Source organism: Pleurodeles waltl, chromosome 3_1, assembly GCF_031143425.1.
Source record: "Pleurodeles waltl isolate 20211129_DDA chromosome 3_1, aPleWal1.hap1.20221129, whole genome shotgun sequence".
Lineage (NCBI taxonomy): Eukaryota > Metazoa > Chordata > Amphibia > Caudata > Salamandridae > Pleurodeles > Pleurodeles waltl.
The window spans coordinates 524,932,648-524,951,779 of record NC_090440.1 but is presented as its reverse complement, the minus strand read 5'-3'; the positions used below and the strand labels follow the sequence as shown (position 1 = coordinate 524,951,779).

The 19,132-nt window shown below is 49.8% G+C and overlaps 1 protein-coding gene across 1 annotated transcript in view; it reads left to right on the top strand.

Moving 5' to 3' along the window:
- The window catches only part of PCSK6 (proprotein convertase subtilisin/kexin type 6), a 1,406,757-nt gene that overhangs the window by 1,242,333 nt on the left and 145,292 nt on the right, over positions 1–19,132 (top strand). Inside the window, exon 16 of the mRNA XM_069222809.1 lies at positions 11,811–12,007. Coding sequence (XP_069078910.1) covers positions 11,811–12,007 — 197 coding nt within the window. The remainder of the gene's footprint in view (positions 1–11,810; positions 12,008–19,132) is intronic.

Here is a 19,132-nt window from a genome sequence, read left to right as displayed (position 1 = left end):
TCCTTGCCTCCAGGACTAGGAGTTGCCTCCACTGTTCCCATCTGTCCCTTGCTTTTCACCACCCTAGTCCTGAGCCGGAGGTGTGCTCTCAGTAGGAGTGGCAGGCATTACACTCTGGGGCCCTTTCTGCCAGCAGCTAATGATTTAATGGGAGCGGTGGCAGACTGTTTGGCTGAGGTGCTGTGCTGGATCGTTGCGACCCTGCTCTGACAGGCAGGACAGGGGGGTAGAGGGGCAGGGAAGAGGTCAAGTTGGGCAAGGAAAAGCTTCTTAGGGACGTTGGGGCGGGATGCAGGAGGAGAGATGGGAGTGGAGGTTGAGGGAGTGGTTGTCAGAGGTATAGGTCTGCTGGACCTGGGTGCAGGTGCATGGCCAGTGTGCGTGTGTGAGGTGGATGGCTGTTGAGCGTCTGAGTGCGTGCGTTTGTGTCCCATAGGAGGGGGGGCAGACAGGGTGGGAGAGGACAAAGGGGACGCGTGGATGGATGTTGTGGAGGTGTCTGCAAGTGAGTTGTGTGTGCTGCTTGATGTAATGATGGTGGTGGTGGCTGTTGATACAACCCATGCAGGTGTGAGTGCGGATGTGACTGTGAGGGAGAAGGAGGAGGAGGAGGGAGAGACAGTGGAGGCAGTGGATGTTGTTGTGTGTGCAACTGTCTGATGTTTGTGTGAGTGCTTGTGGCTTGAAGTGTGCTGCCTGTGTTTGACTGTACTTCTCTTGTGTGATGTTTTGTGTGCATGCTTGCCTGTATCTATGCCTGGGATGGGTTTGGGTTGAGGAGACTGGGACTTGGAAGTGGTATTTGGAGGGGGGACAGTAGGAACAGGGACATTGGCTGCCACCAGAGAGGAGGCTAGAGCCTGAAACGATCTCTGTACAGCCACCAACACACCGTGGATGCCCTCCAGGTATGCATTGCATTGCTGCATCTGGAATGCCAGCCCCTAGATGGCATTCACAATGGCTGACTGCCCTACAGAGATGGATCTCAGGAGGTAAATAGCCTCCTCACTGAGGGCAGCAGGGCACAGTGGGGCAGGGGCTGAGGTGCCTGGAGCGAAGGAGATGCCCACCATCCTGGGTGAGCGGGCATGGGCAACTCGGTGGGGTCACTACTGGGAAGGCAGTGCTGGTACGGGGGTTGCGGCTGTACCAGAGGTGTCCACCACCATCAGGGAGCTCCCATCGGAGGAGGATCTGCCTCGTGGATCCTGTGGGATGCAGCTCCCTCAGTCGCCAGTGCCCCTGCTCCTCCGCCAGAGGTTGCTAATGCACACATGGATAGGATGACAAGAAAATAGGGGGGAAAAAGAGAAAGGGAGCACTGGGTCAATTACAGCACCAATACCACAGTTGGCATACACATAACCATCACACACAGGGATCAGGATTGAGCACTATGCATCGCACTGGCATTCTATTGGCTAAGTGCCACAGCAAGATGAGAGCCAACCACCGCCAACTGCACCCCTTCTGGGACCCACTAAGCGCTGTCTGACATGGAATGCAACCTAGCTAGGTTACTAGATTTTGCTATACACCCATTTACCTTGAGCTGGATCACGCAGCAATGGCTGAGCTGGCATTAAGGGACACCCACTAACTGAAACCTCCCACAAGGATCCCATGCCACCCAACAATTATTGTTGTCACTCTCACTGTACTCACCCCCTTGTGGACGCTGTGCTGCCCTCAAGCGCCCATCTAGCTCAGGGTAGGCCACTGCCAGTATGAGGGCCATCATGGAGGTCAGGTTCTGTCGGGCACCCTGCCCTCATTGGGAGGCCATCCCCAGCCAGGCCTCCGCAGTTTTCCTGGCCCCGCATCTCAGGTCCTCACACCTTTTCTTACAGTGGGTGCTCCGCCTGATATAGACCCCCAGCGTCCACACGTCCTTGGCGATGGTACACCACAATCTCTTCTTCTGATGGGCGCTGACCTGCATAGGTAATACAGACAGGAGGACACCATTAACCATACAGTCCAGCCTGTCACACATATGGCCCACAAATACCATTTCCATTGCCATTGGCACACACATCACCCGGAGCCCTGCATGTACACTAGCACCAGACATACCCCCCACCCAATTGACACACTGCTAGCACACATATCTCCATGCAACCTTGTCATATGGATCGTGCCCATGGTGTACTCACCTCTTGGTCTGGAGGTGCATACAGCTGTCCACACAGGGGAAGGACCCCATCCACCAGGCGCCGTAACTCCTCCGAAGTGAAGGCAGGTGCCCTTTCCCCGGTCACACAGGCCATGGCAGGATCCAGACACAGGTCACAGCAGCACACGTAGTGGAGGTGGTGTCCTGTGGAAAGTCAGGAATCAAGTGAGGTTTTAGACAGAAAATGGCATCACGTCCGCGGCGGTGTGCACCCCATTGGATACTGTACTCCATAGAGCCCCATTTTAGCCAATGAGGAATAGCACACAAATGCAAGAACGCCTTCCGCCATGACGCGCAACCCCGGTGGAGTTACCTCACTTCCACCTGTCCATACTTACAGGACAGGCGGTCACCATTTTATGGTGGTGGACAACATTCAGAAATTAGAAACTGTGTCATTGCTGTAAATTACACATACATTGCCATTCACATTGTCCTATTACATACATGCTTTATGTACACTGAGGTGGTGGTTCCATTGTTCAATTTGTGACACCCTACTCACTCTTGTGTCCCTTGGATACCTACCACTGCGGAGGAATAGGAGGAGGAGAGAAGACCCGTGTACAGACCCCTTGTGGACTTGGCTACACTGGAGGACAGACACATTATACTCACCTATAGACTGGGCAGGGCAACATTCACAGAGCTGTGTGCACAATTGGACCCTGATCTGATATCAGCTATCTGTCATCCCACTGGGATCCCACCTCTTGTGTGAGTTATATCAGTGCTTCATTTCCTGGCAATTGGTTCTTTCCAAGTGACAGTGGGCTTGGCAGCAGGAATGTCACAGTGAATGTTCTCAATCCTGCTGGCAAGGGTTTTGTCTGCCTTTGTCAAACACATGTGCAGCTACATCGCTTTCCCCCAAGTAGAAGATTTGGCCACTGTGAAGGCTGGATTCTATGCAATGGGACATATACCAAATATTATTGGGCCGACTGACGGAACAAATATTGTGTTTGTTCCCCCCAGCACAATGAACAGGTGTTCAGGAATAGAAAGAGTTTCCACTCACTCAGTGTGCAAATGGTGTGCCTGGCGGACCAATATATCTCCCACGTCACTGCCAAGTATCCTGGGTCGATGCATGACGCCTTCGTCCTGGGGAATAGCAGCATCCCAAATGTGATGGCACAACTACAGAAGCACAGGGTGTGGCTAATAGGTGAGCCAGAGTCCCCACCCAGTGTATGTCAGTGTATGTCTTCAGGAGTCATCCCCGTTGCCATTGTGTAAGGCTATTGTTTGTCCCTCAATACTTGCTGGTGACTCTGGCTACCCAAACCTATTGTGGCTCCTGACCCCTGTGAGGAATGCCAGGACAGGACCTGAGAATCGGTATAATGATGCACATGGGCGAAGAAGGCGGATCATAGAATGTACCTTTGGCCTCCTGGCGGCCAGGTTCAGATGCCTCCATCTGACATGAGAATCCCTCTGCTACTCCCCTGACAAGGTTTGCCAGACAGTTGTAGCATGCTGCATGTATCACAACCTGGCCCTCAGATGACATGTGCCTTATCTGCAGGAGGTAGAGTATGCCCCTTTGGCAGCAGTGGACCCTGAGGACAGTGAGGATGAGGAGGCAGACGATGAGGATGTGGACAGCAGAACACCAGTTATACGTCAGTACTTCCAATGACACACAGGTGATAAAGTGGAACTGACCAATCCTCTGATTATTTATGTTTTCAGTGTGGCTGTAGCAGGATGGCATTCACTTCCTTTGCAATCTCAACTGACTGTCACCTATGCCTTCTCATTTTGCAGATGTTGGTGTTATAACAACTGTGTACTGATGTGATGACTACCGACAGCTACAGCTCATTATTTGTATGCTATCATAGAGTTCAGGTCATTTGCACAAGTTGTAACTGTTACCATAATTGCACATTTTCATCACATAAATCACTACCACTCAAGTTGTGTTCAAGGGTGTTTATTGTAGTGTAATTTATAGACGGAATAGTGCAATGGAATGGGGTGATGGTAGAGGTAAGTCCAGGGTATTGGTCCAATCTGTTTGTAACACAGGTCCAGTGTCCAAGTGGCCGTAGGAAGCCATAGGAAGGGGAGCAAAGGAAGTTCAAAGTAGACATGGTGACAGAGTGTGACACAAGGGGGACATTCAGGAGGGTCTCATTTCCTGGCGGTGGTCTTGGTCTTGGCAAGTGTCTCTGGCATCTGTCTGGGTTGCAGGGAACATTTGCAGGGTGGTTCACCTTCTGCAGGGGGAGAGGTGCTGGTTGCCTGTGGGTCCTGTGGCAGTTCCTCCAGTCCATTAGCTGCAGCAGATGTGGTGGGTTGTTCAGTTGACTGGCTAGTGGAAGGGGTCCGCTGGTTTGCTGTATATTCCCTCATTATGTTGTCCATATCAGCCAGCACCCCTGCTATGGAGACCATGGTGGTATTTAGGGCCTGCAAATCTTTAATGATCTCCTGATGGTGTACCTCCTGAAGGCGCTTGTTCTCCTGCATGATGTCAAGTATCTGGCACATCTTGTCCTGGGATTGTTGGTATGCCCCCAGGACATTAGTGAGTGCCTCCAGGACAGCTGGTTCCCTGAGCCTGTCTCCCCCCCCCCCGGCGCACAGCTGTTCTCCCGGTGTCCCTGTCACCCTGTGCCTGTGTGCCCTGAATGGTGTGCACACTGCCACTGCCACTTCCACTGAACCCAGGACCCTGATTGTCTTGTCTGTGAGGTGTGGTCTGGGGTCTCTTTACAGGTGGGCACACTGCTGTTTGATGTGTCCTGGGGACAGAGGTGTTGGGACGTTGGGTGGGTGCTGTGGTGTTGGATACTGAGGGGGGATACAATGTGGTGGACCTGGAGTGGGCCAGGGTGGCCAGCTGACCAGTGGGCCCTGATTGGCCAGGAAGTTAATCCAGATTTCCAGAGTTAGTCATCACTGGGGGCATCTTCTGTTGGGGGACTGGATAGCCGTGCCACCTCCTTGCCACTGGGATTGGCTGGGACACCTGTGGGGATGTAAGTGATGTATTATGCATCATGTCTGTGACATATTCTACATCCCTAGCTTCCCCAGTATGGTTGCTGTTGCCCTGCCACCTTTGTTTGTGCATAGTGATGGATTGTGGGATTGTTAGTTCTCCATGATGTGCATGCATAGGTGGTGGGTGTACATGCAGGGCTGGGAGGGATGTACATGCAGTGGGTATAGCATGCAGGGCTTAGCATTGGGGTTAGTCATATGTTTAGGTGCACTGTGTGGGATGGAGTGGAGTGTTTGGAGTCAGGGTGAGGGGTGAGATGGCATACAGGTATGGGGGGGTGATAGGTCATAAATTCTGACTCACCAGTGTCCAGTCCTCCGGCTACTCCAGTGAGTCCCTCAGGATGCAGGATTCCCAAGACTTGCTCCTCCCATGCTGTCAGCTGTAGGGGTCCACCTCCGGTTCTCTGGATGGCGAGCTGGTGCCTTCCTGCCATGGATTGTACCTTCCCCCGTAGGTAGTTCCATCTCTTCCGGATGTCGTCCCTTGTTCTTGGATGCTGTCCCACAGCGTTCACCCGGCCCATAATTCTCCACCATAGCTCCATCTTCCTTGCTTTGGATATTTGCTGTACCTGTGCTCCAAACAGCTGTGGTTCTACCCTATTTCCTTCACTATGACCCGCAACTCCTCATCAGTGAAACGGAGGTGCCTTTGTGGGGACATGGGTGTTGTGTGGTATGTGTTGTGCAGTGGGTGTTGAATGATGTGGTGGGTGCGTGACGGATGGCTGGGTGTTAGCGGTGTGTTGTTGTGTCTGTGATTAGCGTGTCTCTCTTGGCTATTTTTCACGTTTGTAAAGGGTTGTGGGTTAAATGGGTGTGTGTTTTATAATGCTGTGGGTGTGGTGTGTTTTTGATACTGGCAAATGTTGTGTTGTATTCAGACCGCGCTGGTGTGTACCGCCAATGGTTTACCGCCACTGAATGTCCACCATGGTGATTCGTGGTTCTTAATGTGGAGGGCGTTGTTTTGTTGGCGTGACGGTGTGGGTGTTCGTATAAACACTTTACCACTTACCTTTGATCTGGCATATTTGTGTTTGTGGCAGTATTCTGCCGGTTTAGTGTGTATGTGCCATAATATGGCGAACGGATGTTCGCCTCCGCTGTGGTATGTTGGAAGCCGTCACTGTGACTGTAAGCAGGATTTACCGCCAATGTCATAATGAAGTTGTTCTATGGGGCGATGAGGGGGATGCTGCAGAAGCTTCTTGTGGCTCTCCGAGGCAAATGGGACACTCTGCTGGGACGAGAACTCACTGACTCAGAATGGGGTAAGTTATTGGCATACCCCAAACATATCTTCAGGAACACAAGACTGAAATATGTCAGATTCAATTATAGCCATATATCTTGTTTGATATCATATACAGAGGAGTCCCATGGCCATGACCCAGATGTGCAGAACTCAATGCTGATTTTGGCCACGTGACCAGGAATTGCCTGGGCCTGCAGCAATTTTGGGAGGGTGTAATGCAGACAATTAAACACTACCCTGGGGCGCTCGCTGGCCTGTACAATGTAGGCCTGCTTATTGGGGTACCTCCCTCAACCCCATGCACAGAAAGTGGGAACTAGGTTTCTGGAACTGGCCCTGGCTAAAAGACAGATAGCAAAGATGTGGAAGTCCGGGACCGGGCCGGTGAATTGAACCTGGATGCAGGAAGTCATAGTCTGGGCGAGAGCTGAGGAGAAGCCCAGGGAGTCTGTAGACGCCCCATGGTGGTGGGAGTTATGGAGACCTGGGAACATCCAGTGGGAGAGAGGGGGTTGACAGGGGAGAGGAGCCAGACACTTCAGACAGACAAAACCCCTCTGTTGACGCAGATAATGAAGAATCCTTGACCTGAGGGAGCGGGGACCGGCCTGCCCGGGGGCACGTTTCTTCACAGATTTACAACGAGGTAGGAGATGGAAAGTTGGGGTCCCCCCTGCATGGGTCTCACCTGACCTTGCTTGTTCCCCTTCTGGGGACTGGTCCTCCTGTGATTACATGGGCAGTTTTGTTGACTCATGAATAGCTTGAGGGCACGGGGAGCCCCCACCCATGTTTTGGTGGGTTGGTTTCCCCCTTCCCACCCCCAGGCCCTCCTGGGCTAGTCTCCCACACCCTCTCACCCCGACTGTTGTAGAAAGGCAGAAGGCTTAAGGTGTGCTCACCCCATTTAGTTGTATCCAGTAGTTGGAAAGGTCCACTGAGTCTGGTTGAAAGGTTGGTTAGCTATTCATTTATTAGTTACATATATATATGTAGAATGTTAAAAGGGCTCTCATTGTTCTTTTTTATCCACTAACTTACTACATTTTTGAGAGTATGCTTGAAGCTGTTAGGATGCTGGGCCTGCCACCGCTTAGGAGCAAGCCACAGAATACATATGTGGTTGCAAGCCAGGACAATAAAAGTGATGCAATTATAGAATGGCGATTTGGAAAACATAAATTACCTCCTCTCAATATACTATGTCATCTTTAGCTTCCCAAGATGGTTGTTACATAAGAATTATGCGTTTTGCATACAACTTGATTTATACTGAACAAAAAGCCAATAAACATATGTTTAAAAAAAAGTAGCATTTGATTTACAGGCAATGGGTGCATGTTGTATCACTTTCCTAGGGACTTACAAGTAAATTAAATATGCGAGTTGGGTATAAGCCAATATAACATGTTTCAGTGGCACAGAACAAGCACTGTAGCACTGGTTAGCAGAGGTAAAGTGCCCAGAATCCTAAGGTCAACAAAAATAGGTTCAGCAAAATGGAGGAGGAAAGGCAAACATTTTGGAGGAAGACTACCCTAATATAGACAGGTTTAACAGAGTCACTGCTGGATATTTCCCAGCTGATCATTCATTGCCTTAACTGTCGTAAACACTTCTTTTACTGCATTGGCAGCATTATCAGTTTTCTGAGCAAAGAACTCTGCCTGTGTTCTCCTAATATCATTGTGATAATTCTTTATTGGTTTCCTATTTTCCCTTTTACTAGAGATGTTATATGTCTTAATCCATTTTATTTCTAGTAGTGTATATTTCTTTTTTAACTCATGCAGCTCCGAATCAAACCAAGGTGCCAGCCCAATGGGCCTGATGCTTGTTTCCTTAAAGTAACAGTTCTGTCTAATGAGGAAGTAGTCCAATCTCTAACACTCTGATCTGCATCAGTAATCTTGCCACTCACCCAGTGGCGGCTGGCTTGTATTTACAGTGGTGGGGTGGGCAAAATACAGGTGGTATAATAATAAAAATTAAAAAAATGGCACTTACCTCATGGACTCCTCCCGTTTCTCCGTAAAGCTCCAACGCCGGACCCAGGAAACTGCATTAATCAATCCTGGTGCTGCTCTCATGCTGTTAAACAGCTTGATACAAGTGTCAGGATTGGAGGGTGTGGCCTCTTTCAGTGCTTTTAAGAGCGCTGGAGGCCTGTGCTTTCTCTAACCCAACTTTCTTAAGACAGCTGGGTTAGAGAAGTTTAAAATGCGCATGTCTGGCTGGCCGTCGCAAGACAGCCAGCCAGAGGGACATGCACACATTGAACTAAAGTGTAGAGCTCCCTCCTGCCACTCAGCAGCAAATGCCCTGTCCACGCCTGACACTCATTTCATGATTGGGTGCCGAAAAATAAAATGGTAATAAATAAACTGTCTGGGGACATTTTTTAGTGGGGCAATGCACCTCCTCTCTCATGGAGGAGCCGCTCCTGCCCTCACTTCTGGTTTAGTACTCAAAAGCAGATGCTTAAGTTCTGCAGACTCTAACGGTGGCCACCGCCGTTCTACACTTGGCACCTTAGCTGGAATGCTAAGCGTATTTTGAGCTGGCAATAGAACTTGGACCACAAAGTGGTGCATTTACTATCATACTATGTAAATTAGAGATCACCAGGTCAAGGAGATGACATTTGTTATGTGTCTGCCCACTGACCAATTCCACAAGTTGAATTGCAGCTAAATTGGCCTTGAGTGTTTGTAAATCTCAATAAAAAGATTAAAAATCAAAGAATTGCAGTTCAATCGTGTAGTACAATGAATATCATCAAAATGAATGTTTAATTCACACAGGAGAGAAAAATTAGCCCTATCAAGTGCCTCATTGGCTATCACAACTAGTAAAGCAACTAGAAACTTTGTAGAGTGGCTGATAAACAAGAGCTCCAGAAGGTGTAAAAGTAGCCAAAAACCTGATAGAAATAATACACTTTCAAAATCTGGTAGCTGAAGCAGCAGAATTTAACAACCTAGAACACCATTACTATTGCAATACCCCTGCTCGTTTTTCCCTGATGGTCACATCTAGCAATGTTGTAGCCTAACTGAATGGCCGGAGTCACATCGAGCATAGAACTTTTGTGCAGCCAGGTTTCTGTTAGGAGCACCACATTGGTTGTTGTTCCTCAATAAAGGAAAAAGAGTTCAAAGTTATGTCTAGTTAAATATCTGTGCTGTATTACTGTGATGGGGCGGGCATAATCACAGATGCCTCTATCCAGCTGCAGCTCCTCTGCTATGGCAGAGGAGCATCGCTCCCGCCCGCCAGCAGCAGCCGCTGCAAAACTTTAAGAACAAAATGATAATAAACTATGTATATTATCATTTCGCTGTTAAAGGGGCGGGCCGTGGAGGATGACTGGGAAGAGGGGAGTGCACTGTGCAATCCCCTCAGTGTGCATGTGTGTTTGGCCGGCTGTCTCGGGTCGGCCAACCACACATACGCACTGTGCTGTCTCCAGCCCGGAGAGAGCAGGCACAGGCTGCCATTGTGCATGGCAGCCTCCAGGCTGGGCACTCCGGCCAATCCTAACGCTGCTTTCATGAAGCGTTAGGATTGGTCGCAGGGCAGGCTGGGAGCCTGTGACTCCTGTGTACAGGAATAAGGAGCTGCAGCGCAGCAGCAGCGAGGCAGGTAAGTTTTTATTTTTACTACTTTTCAAAAATGTTATTATTATTCCCCCGCCACTCCCCACCCGTTTTAACCCCCACAAGCCATGACTGCCTCTATCCTATGGCTTCTAGGTCAGGAAATTACTGCACAAACTACCTTTTTAGGGTCAAGCGTGCAAGCGCTCTAGCCTGCTGTAATCTCTCTGTGGGATTTTAACCATGCCCATCAATTTCGTTGGTTCGTGGGCATGCCTTTTATACATCGCTTGCTTTCATATGTGAAAGGCATGCATACGTCATGCCTTTTCTGGTGTTTAGCCCTCCTCGAGTGCACTGACCAACTACTGAAAACATAGAAGGCTCCATGTTTTCCGTATGGCTTCTGAACTACTTTTTTTAAATTTCCTACACAGCGCGATCTCACTGTCGAGCACTTTGAATGACATCGACCCTGTTGCATGGATAATGGCACATTTGCAGATCCGTTTGACGGCAAGCGAACTGCTGTTTCTTTTGTGTATCCCTGTATGCTCATGGCGTGGCACTTTAAATTGGGTCGCCTATGTAAAACTGTACATTTCATTTTAAATTTATGTGGCAATAAAAGTCCGGTTAGGACTTTACAACGCTAATAGCTCCAAGTCGAGCAAATGCGAGATCCAATGCATTTTATTTTAAATGCTTGTTTATCTCTATGTAAAATGTGACAGTAAGGTACAGTTTTATCCTCAATATAACGTCTTAATGTAGCGTAACAAATCTCAGTGCATGACAATTTATGTCATGCAGAGTGCCCTTCCGCCTTCGAGTTTTGTTCCCACTATATAAGACTATGCCTAAATAAATTGCATTAAATAGAAGTAAATATAAATAAAATGGGGAACCTGAAATGTAAATAAATTGATTTGAAATAAAAAAGTAAGCCATTTTAAAATAACTAATTGTAAATGTATTATTACATTTATGCTATATACTTTCTTGAATTACAGGTCAAAGAAAAGGTAGTTGTAGTAATGACTGGTCCAAAGTCAGGGCAGGGAAATCATGGTAAACCGAAGTAATGATGTCAAAATAATTGTAGAACAGCCCCCTGGGTATCATCTACTGTAGTAACCCGGAAACTGTTAGCCCAAATGGCTCCTCCTAATTCCAAACATTCGCCCACCATTTCCAGGCTCATTTTTTTCTCAATTTATCGGATAGATTTTAAAAGTTTAGATTTATGGGAATCAATGTGTCATATTTGTAAATTAATGGATCTCATTACTGTTTATTAAAGGCTTACAATACACAGACTATTTGGGGTATGTGAGGTCACAGTAGATACTTATATAGAGCCTATGGAGTCAAAGTACGGCCTCACTAAAATGAGTAGCAGTGTCAGCACACACCCTGAGGCTATTCTATATAAACGTCTATCATATAGGGCCTGTGGTTATGAGGGGTTGCAAAATCCCATAGTATAGATGACCTGCGTCATAGTGGGGTTGTGGAATACGTTTCCATATAGATGCCAGGCAGCTAAACATTTTTGAATCCCTGTGCAAAATGTTAGAGCCTCCCTTGTAGGAAAGACGCAGGGAAGTCCTGGGGGCCAGTGAGGCTGTAGAATACCGATAGAGAGAGAGAATACATTGTGATGCAAAATTGTGAAAGATACTTTCACTGGGGGATTTTGTGGCGTACTCTGGGGGGATCTGGCTAATCTATCTTTGTTACATAGGAAGTGTGTGAACGTTTGTCCTTCTGGATATCTGGGTGACAGTGCAGCAAGGAGGTGCCGGCGTTGCCACAGAGGATGTGAAACATGTGTTGGAAGAGGCCACAGCCAGTGCACAGCCTGCAAACGGGGATTCTTCTTACACCAGGAGACGAACACGTGTGTGCCACTTTGTCCTGCGGGCCTCTACTCCAATGAAAGTAAGAATATCTTTCAATGCCGTCTTTTAAACAAACTTGTCTATACAGGGATAACTTGAGTGTTCCCAACACATACATTTCACATATGGTGACACTATAGGCTATACAGAACAGGCATTCAGCTTCTGAAAGCTCTTCTGCTTTTCCATCTCTATAATAGCATTGTCTGCAGATTATTTGCGTGAACCAAAGGCACAGAAAGTGATAATACACATTCAAATGATGGTGAAAGATAATCTGGACCTCGTGATGGCCTAAATGTGGTATAATTTCACAGGGTGACTCTCCTCTGTCTGTGTGGTATAATTGAAACAATCGAAATGCTACAACTATGTGGTTGGGAAGCCCCATTGGTGATGCACATATCTATATTGTCACAAGTCAATGCTGAAATGAAACCTGAGACTAAAACCCTGTACTTTGTATGCCCACACCATATTTGGAAGTCTTTATTTACCACACATGGACACCTAATCTGGTGCTTATCAAATGACACATTTGGCTTATTTTCTACCACAAATGCAACACCTTAAATTTTAGGGTAATCTTGAAAGTGAACTGTTACAATGTGCCTGATCCTTAGCTCCATTGTAAAAGTTTAAATCCCTTTCATCTGATGAATGGGGTGCTGTACTTAGGGAAATGCTGATTTAAAAAAAAATCTTTTTAATCTACCCATAGAAAAATGGTGCTCAGCACTTCAGCACCAATAGGGTACATTATAGATCTCAACACTATTGGAAGGAGTAGGACGATAAGGGGATCATACCACTTTAGCAACTATTAGTAGGTGGCTCCCTTAAACCTTTCCACTCCCTGTGTGCTGAATATGTTTTAGACACTTGTGGCAGTATCAACTACTATTGCATTGTATATGGAGGAATGTAGACCCCTTCCTGATTGTCCTAAAATAATCTTCCATCATATATGGGGACAATTCAGCGGGTCATTGTCATGGCAATATGGTGACATTTCAATCCACCTATAGTCAGTTTTGGCAAACTACATTCCAACACACCTAGCCGTCAGAGGAGTGGATGTCCCTGCTCTTATCCAATGGTGAATACCTTAGAGGATTGAGCTTCAAGTTTTCATAGTTAAAACAATTTCACAACTAGTCCTAGCTAGCCCCCCTCATAGAATACATAAGCTGGTCTTCTACACTATTCTAAATGTTGGCGATGTAACCAATCAAATTGTGATGTATTTCGTATATTGTGGGGTTGTATGGCCATAGAATCATACTGGACCAAAATCTGGGCCACAATGTAAAGCATTAGGAGACTGCTGATTCTCTCCTTTGCACCTTTGAACCATCTACATGACACAGCAAATATCAAAGGTATGTGCAGTCATAGACACAGATTGTTAGACTTGTCAGCCTTAGGGGGTCTTCCCCCAAACTTTTTGCCTTCCTCCTCCATTTTTGCTGATCTTGCTTTTGTTGGCCCTAGGACTCTTTACCACTGCTAACGTACCCGAGGCATGTACATTAAATGCTAATAGTGGGCCTACAGCACTCATTGCACCACTCATTCAAGTACCCTTTTTAAAAATGTATCATGCCTGCCACTGCAGTCTATATGTGCAGTTTTAAACTGTCATTTCGACATGGCAACCCTCCTTTTTTATTACATAGAAGGCAGGCTGCAGTGTATTTAAAAAGTTGGATATGTACTTTCAAGTTTTGCATATTTTGGTATTGAAACACTCCCAAATTAGTTTTTCAGTACTGTGATAATATGTTTTTTAAAACTTGGTTTATTGACAGTTTAGTAAAAGACAGGTACAAAGCATATTAGTGCCCTGACATTTCAAAAGATGAATATGCATTACACCTCCCAATATATCCCACAGAGCACTCCCCCTGATCCACAAACTCAGTCGATGTTCGTGGCGGACCCATATGGGCCCGACTGCAGCCCCACTAGCTCAAAAGAAACTAAGGTGGTCATTACAACCCTGGTGGGCGGTGTTAAAGCAGCGGAAATACCGCAAACAGTCCGGAGGACAAAAAAAGGGAATAATGACCCTGGCGGAAACCGCCAACAAAGACAGCCACTTTAACACTTCGCCCGCCACGGCGGTACAGACAAGCAGCGCGGCGGTCACCGCCAACAGACAAGCGGAAGACAATGTACCGCCCACACTATTACAACCCGCCAATCCGCCACCTTTTCCGGGGCGGATTCACCGTGGATAAAAACACGGCGGAAACAGCTTTTGCTATGGGAAAACGCTCACCTTAACATATCCCACGAGGAAACAGGAATCCATGGAGCCGGAACTCCAAATACTCCCTGCCCTTGTGTTTCTGCTCTTCTACGACCAACAGCTACGTAGGCGCCGCAGACAACGGTGAGTACTGCACCTACGACATGGGGGAGGCAAAAGTTAGGGGGACACACACCAAACACCCCCACCCCCACCCTCGCATATTACAACATACACACCAATGCATTCACAAAAATCACAGTAACAACCCACAATCCCCCCGGAAGAATGAATATACAAAGCAAAAATCGGTCAAACAATGTAATGTGCCAATATACATGTCATACAAAAATATACAGAAATATATTTGAAAATCAGTCAGAATTATATACAAGACGAGAAGTAGTGCAGATATGTACATAACAATGTCCGTGCACCAAAAGTCCAAAAATACATGGGCGAGGTCCACAAACGATACCTGACCACAATCGGAGAGAACACTGCCGGGGCATCAGATAGAAATTCTACAGGCACCTCAGGGGGAATGGAAGGGGGGGCACCTCAGCCGGATGACTGCAAAGCCAGATCCACGACGGGGCTCTATGCCCATTCATGCCCTCCTGGGGAGTGCAAAGCCACAGTCTCTCAAGTCTCTACAGTGGGTGGTTTTCCCACTGTGCCATCCTGGGGAGTGCAAAGCCACAGTCTCTCAAGTCTATACAGTGGGTGGTTTGCCCACTGTGCCATCCTGGGGAGTGCAAAGCCACAGTCTCTCAAGTTGATGCAGGTCTCTACTGGTACTGGGGGGGACTGGTGCCCAGACTGGATGAGTCTCCCCGTGAAAGGTTGTGTACTGTCACTGTCCCAGCTGCACATGGGATAAGGATGCCTGATGTGGCGGGCCATTCATTCCTACCCGGTGCATTGCACAGTTCAGCGGTGCTTTGCCATGGCGGTTCAGGACAGTTCAGCGGTGCTTTGCCATGGCGGTCTGTGCCCTGTTCAGCGGTGCATTGACATGGGGGTCTTTGCCCTGTTCAGCGGTGCTTTGCCATGGCGGTTCAGGACAGTTCAGCGGTGCTTTGCCATGGCGGTCTGTGCCCTGTTTAGCGGTGCTTTGACATGGCGGTCTTTGCCCTGTTCAGCGGTGCTTTGACATGGCGATCTTTGCCCTGTTCAGCGGTGCTTTGACATGGCGGTCTTTGCCCTGTTCAGCGGTGCTTTGCCATGGCGGTTCAGGACAGTTCAGTGGTGCTTTGCCATGGCGGTCTGTGCCCTGTTCAGCGGTGCATTGACATGGCGGTCTTTGCCCTGTTCAGCGGTGCTTTGACATGGCGGTCTTTGCCCTGTTCAGCGGTGCTTTGCCATGGCGGTTCAGGACAGTTCAGCAGTGCTTTGCCATGGCGGTCTGTGCCCTGTTCAGCGGTGCACTGACATGGCGTTCTTTGCCCTGTTCAGCGGTGCTTTGCCATGGCAGTTCAGGACAGTTGAGCAGTGCTTTGACATGGCGGTCTGTGCCCTGTTCAGCGGTGCATTGACATGGTGGTCTTTGCCCTGTTCAGCGGTGCTTTGCCATGGCGGTTCAGGACAGTTCAGCGGTGCTTTGCCATGGCGGTCTTTGCCCTGTTCAGCGGTGCTTTGCCATGGCGGTTCAGGACAGTTCAGCGGTGCTTTGCCATGGTGGTTCAGGACAGTTCAGCGGTGCTTTGCCATGGCGGTCTGTGCCCTGTTCAGCGGTGCATTGACATGGCGGTCTTTGCCCTGTTCAGCGGTGCTTTGCCATGGCGGTTCAGGACAGTTCAGCGGTGCTTTGCCATGGCGGTTCTGATAAGGACATTGGTGTGTGGCATGACGTTTCATCATTGCCCAGCGGGGCTGTGGCAGCCGGAGCCCTCCAGGGCACTGACTCCGGTGGTGGCGGTGGTCTCCTGACCAGTGACGATAGTGGGGCTCTCCTGGGCTGTGACTATGGCGGTGGTCTCTGGACCAGTAACGACGGTGCTGGCGGTTGTGTCTCGACCGCCTGAAATGATGGCGCACTTCTCCGCCGTGACACTCACAACAGGCTGAGCAGACTTCCTCTGGCCCTTCCCCACCTTTGGTGGAGTCACAGCTGACTCTCCAATCCCCTTGGAACCCATGTCAGTTGTTTTCCCACCTGGACTCTTAACACGGTCCCGTCGTCCACTCTCCAATTTTTTTGCCTTTACAGGGGGTGGGCTGCCAGTGCCTTGGCCCTGGTGGCCGGTGCACTCCAAAAACCTTGAACAGGCACCACTGGTATTGGAGGCTTTTTGGCTGAGGCGCTACGACGGGACTGATGAATTGGAGGGCGTGGGGTGGGGGCAAAAAGGTCAACTTTACAGAGGGACAGTTTCTGACGAACACTGGGATGGGTAGCTGGAGGGGGTCTGGGAGTGGAGGAAGAGGAGGTGGTTGTCGGAGTTGTCACTTTAGGTGTTTTGGGTGCAGGTACTGGAGGCTGTCGTGAGGTGGATGGATGTTGGGTGAGTGATTGCCAGCGTTTGTGTACTTTGGGAGGAGGCGTCACAGACACACTGGGAGAGGACACAGGGGACGTGTAAATGGCAGTGGAGGTGGTGAGTGCAGGTGAGCGGGGTGTGGTGCTGGGTGTACTGGTGCGAGTCCCAGTGGCTGTAGATGTAGTGCATGCAGGTGAGAGTGTAGACGACACTGGGAGGGAGGAGGGAGAAGAGGAGGAGGGGGACACAGTGGAGGCAGTGGATGTTGTTGTGTCTGTATGTGGGTGAGGCTTGCGTGAGTGCTTGTGGTGTGTGTGGTGCCTATGTTTGCTTGAGCTACTTGGGTGTGTTGACTTGTGTGCATGCTGGTCTGTAGGTGTGCTTGGGATGGGCTGGGGTACAGGAGATTGGGTCTGGGTGGAGGAAGTTGGAGGGGGGAGGCTAGACACAGGGACAATTGCTGCCATCAGTGCTGAGGCCAAAGATTGCAGAGTGCGCTGAAGGACAGCCTGACCAGAATGAATGCCCTCCAGGAATGCATTACCGTGTTGCAACTCTCGTTCTACACCCTGGATGGCATTCACAATGGTAGACTGCCCAACAGTGAGTGACCGGAGGAGGTCAATGGCCTCCTCAATGAGGGCAGCAGGGGTGACTGGGGCAGGGCCTGAGGTGCCTGGGGCAAAGGTGATACCCACCCTCCTGGGTGAGCGGGCACGGGGCGAACGCTGAGGGGCTGCTGGGAGGGCGGTGCTGGTAGGGGAGGTGTAACTGTAGAGGTGGGGGGCACAGATGGTGCCGCCACCACAAGGGAGCTCCCATCGTCGAACGAGTCCGTGTCGCTGCTTGGTGATCTGGTGGCCGACGTGAAGCTCCCCTCGCCCTCCGTCCCACTGGTGCATTCAGAGTCTGTGGTGTGGCCCTCCATGGCCATGTGGGATGCAGCTCCCTCGTGCTCCGGTGCCACTGTACCTCCGCCTCTTGATGCTGATGTACAAAAGAACAGGGAGAGCAGACAAAGGGGGGGAGACAGAAGAAAGAGGGTTTTAGTGCATGGCATACCGCTAACGTTGGCGGACAAGACAAACGCAGATGCCCCCTGCATTACGCCGTGCTCCTGCTCTCTGCACATGCAATTTCTGGGATATGGCCTATATGGCAATGGTGGACATCGGCGCACATGGATGCCACAGGGGCAACTATACCTCGACTTGGCACTCTGCTGAGGTGGGGTAGAGTGCCACATGGGCTACATTACGGAGGGGCCTTGCCTACCTAACTCGCCCTGGCCTAGGGACACCCACAGCCCACCTCCCCCACCCAGACACCTCCACTGCACGCAAAGTCCGCAGAATGAGGTTTTACTCACCCCCTTGTGTCTTCTGTGATGCCCTCAAGCGCCCATCCAACTCCGGGTAGGCCACCGCCAGGATCCGGAACATCAGGGGGGTCATGGTGCGACAGGCACCCCTCCCACGTTGGGAGGCCATCCCCAGCTGAGCCTCCGCCGTCTTCTTGCTGCAGCGGCGAATGTCCTCCCATCTCTTACGGCAGTGGGCGCCCCGTCTCTGGTGGGCCCCCAGGGTCCGGACCTCCTTGGCGATGGCACGCCAAATGTCCCTCTTCTGGTGGGCGCTGACCTACATGACATGCACAAGGAAAGAGGAACAGTCATTAACAACTGCACCGTCGTTGTGAGTGGCCCCTCCCTACTATGGCCATGTGGCCTATTCATTCCCATGCATTAATGTTCTATGGACTATGCCCCCTTCCCTCTTCCAACCAGCCCTCTCCACCCAGGCCTAGCCCATACAACGTGCTCCCTGTGTACTAACCTGTTGGTCTGGAGGACCGTAGAGTAGCATGTACTGGGGGAGGACCCCGTCTACCAGTTTCTCCAACTCCTGTGCAGTGAAGGCAGGGGCCCTTTCCCCAGACGCAGCAGCCATCGTCGCTTCCAGACCGAGGTCACAGCAGCACTTGCAGTGTAGGTCCTCTCCTGTCCAAGGTCAGGTATGTAGTGATAGAAAATGGCGGTGACGTCCGCGGCGGTGACGTCCGCGGCGGTGCGCATCATCACCGTCGGCGCACCTGTTCATTGGCTCCTGGGACCCATAGGGTCCAATGTTAACCAATGCAGCATTGCGCCGCGGTCTACGACCGCCTACCACGACGGTGTGTAACGCCAGCGCAGTTACCCCACAATCTCATTGTCCCAGTTTAGAGGTCAGGCAGCCGCCATTTCAGGGGCCCACATGGCTTCATTTCATACTGCGTCACACATAGCTAGGCCTACACTCAACACACATACAGGAAGGGTTATGTGAGTAGTGTAGTCTTGTGTGTGACTGTGGGTACATACCTGGAGGACTAATGACTGGTTCTTCACTGTTGTCCTTCGTAGGCACCGTCTGCTGGGACATATGAG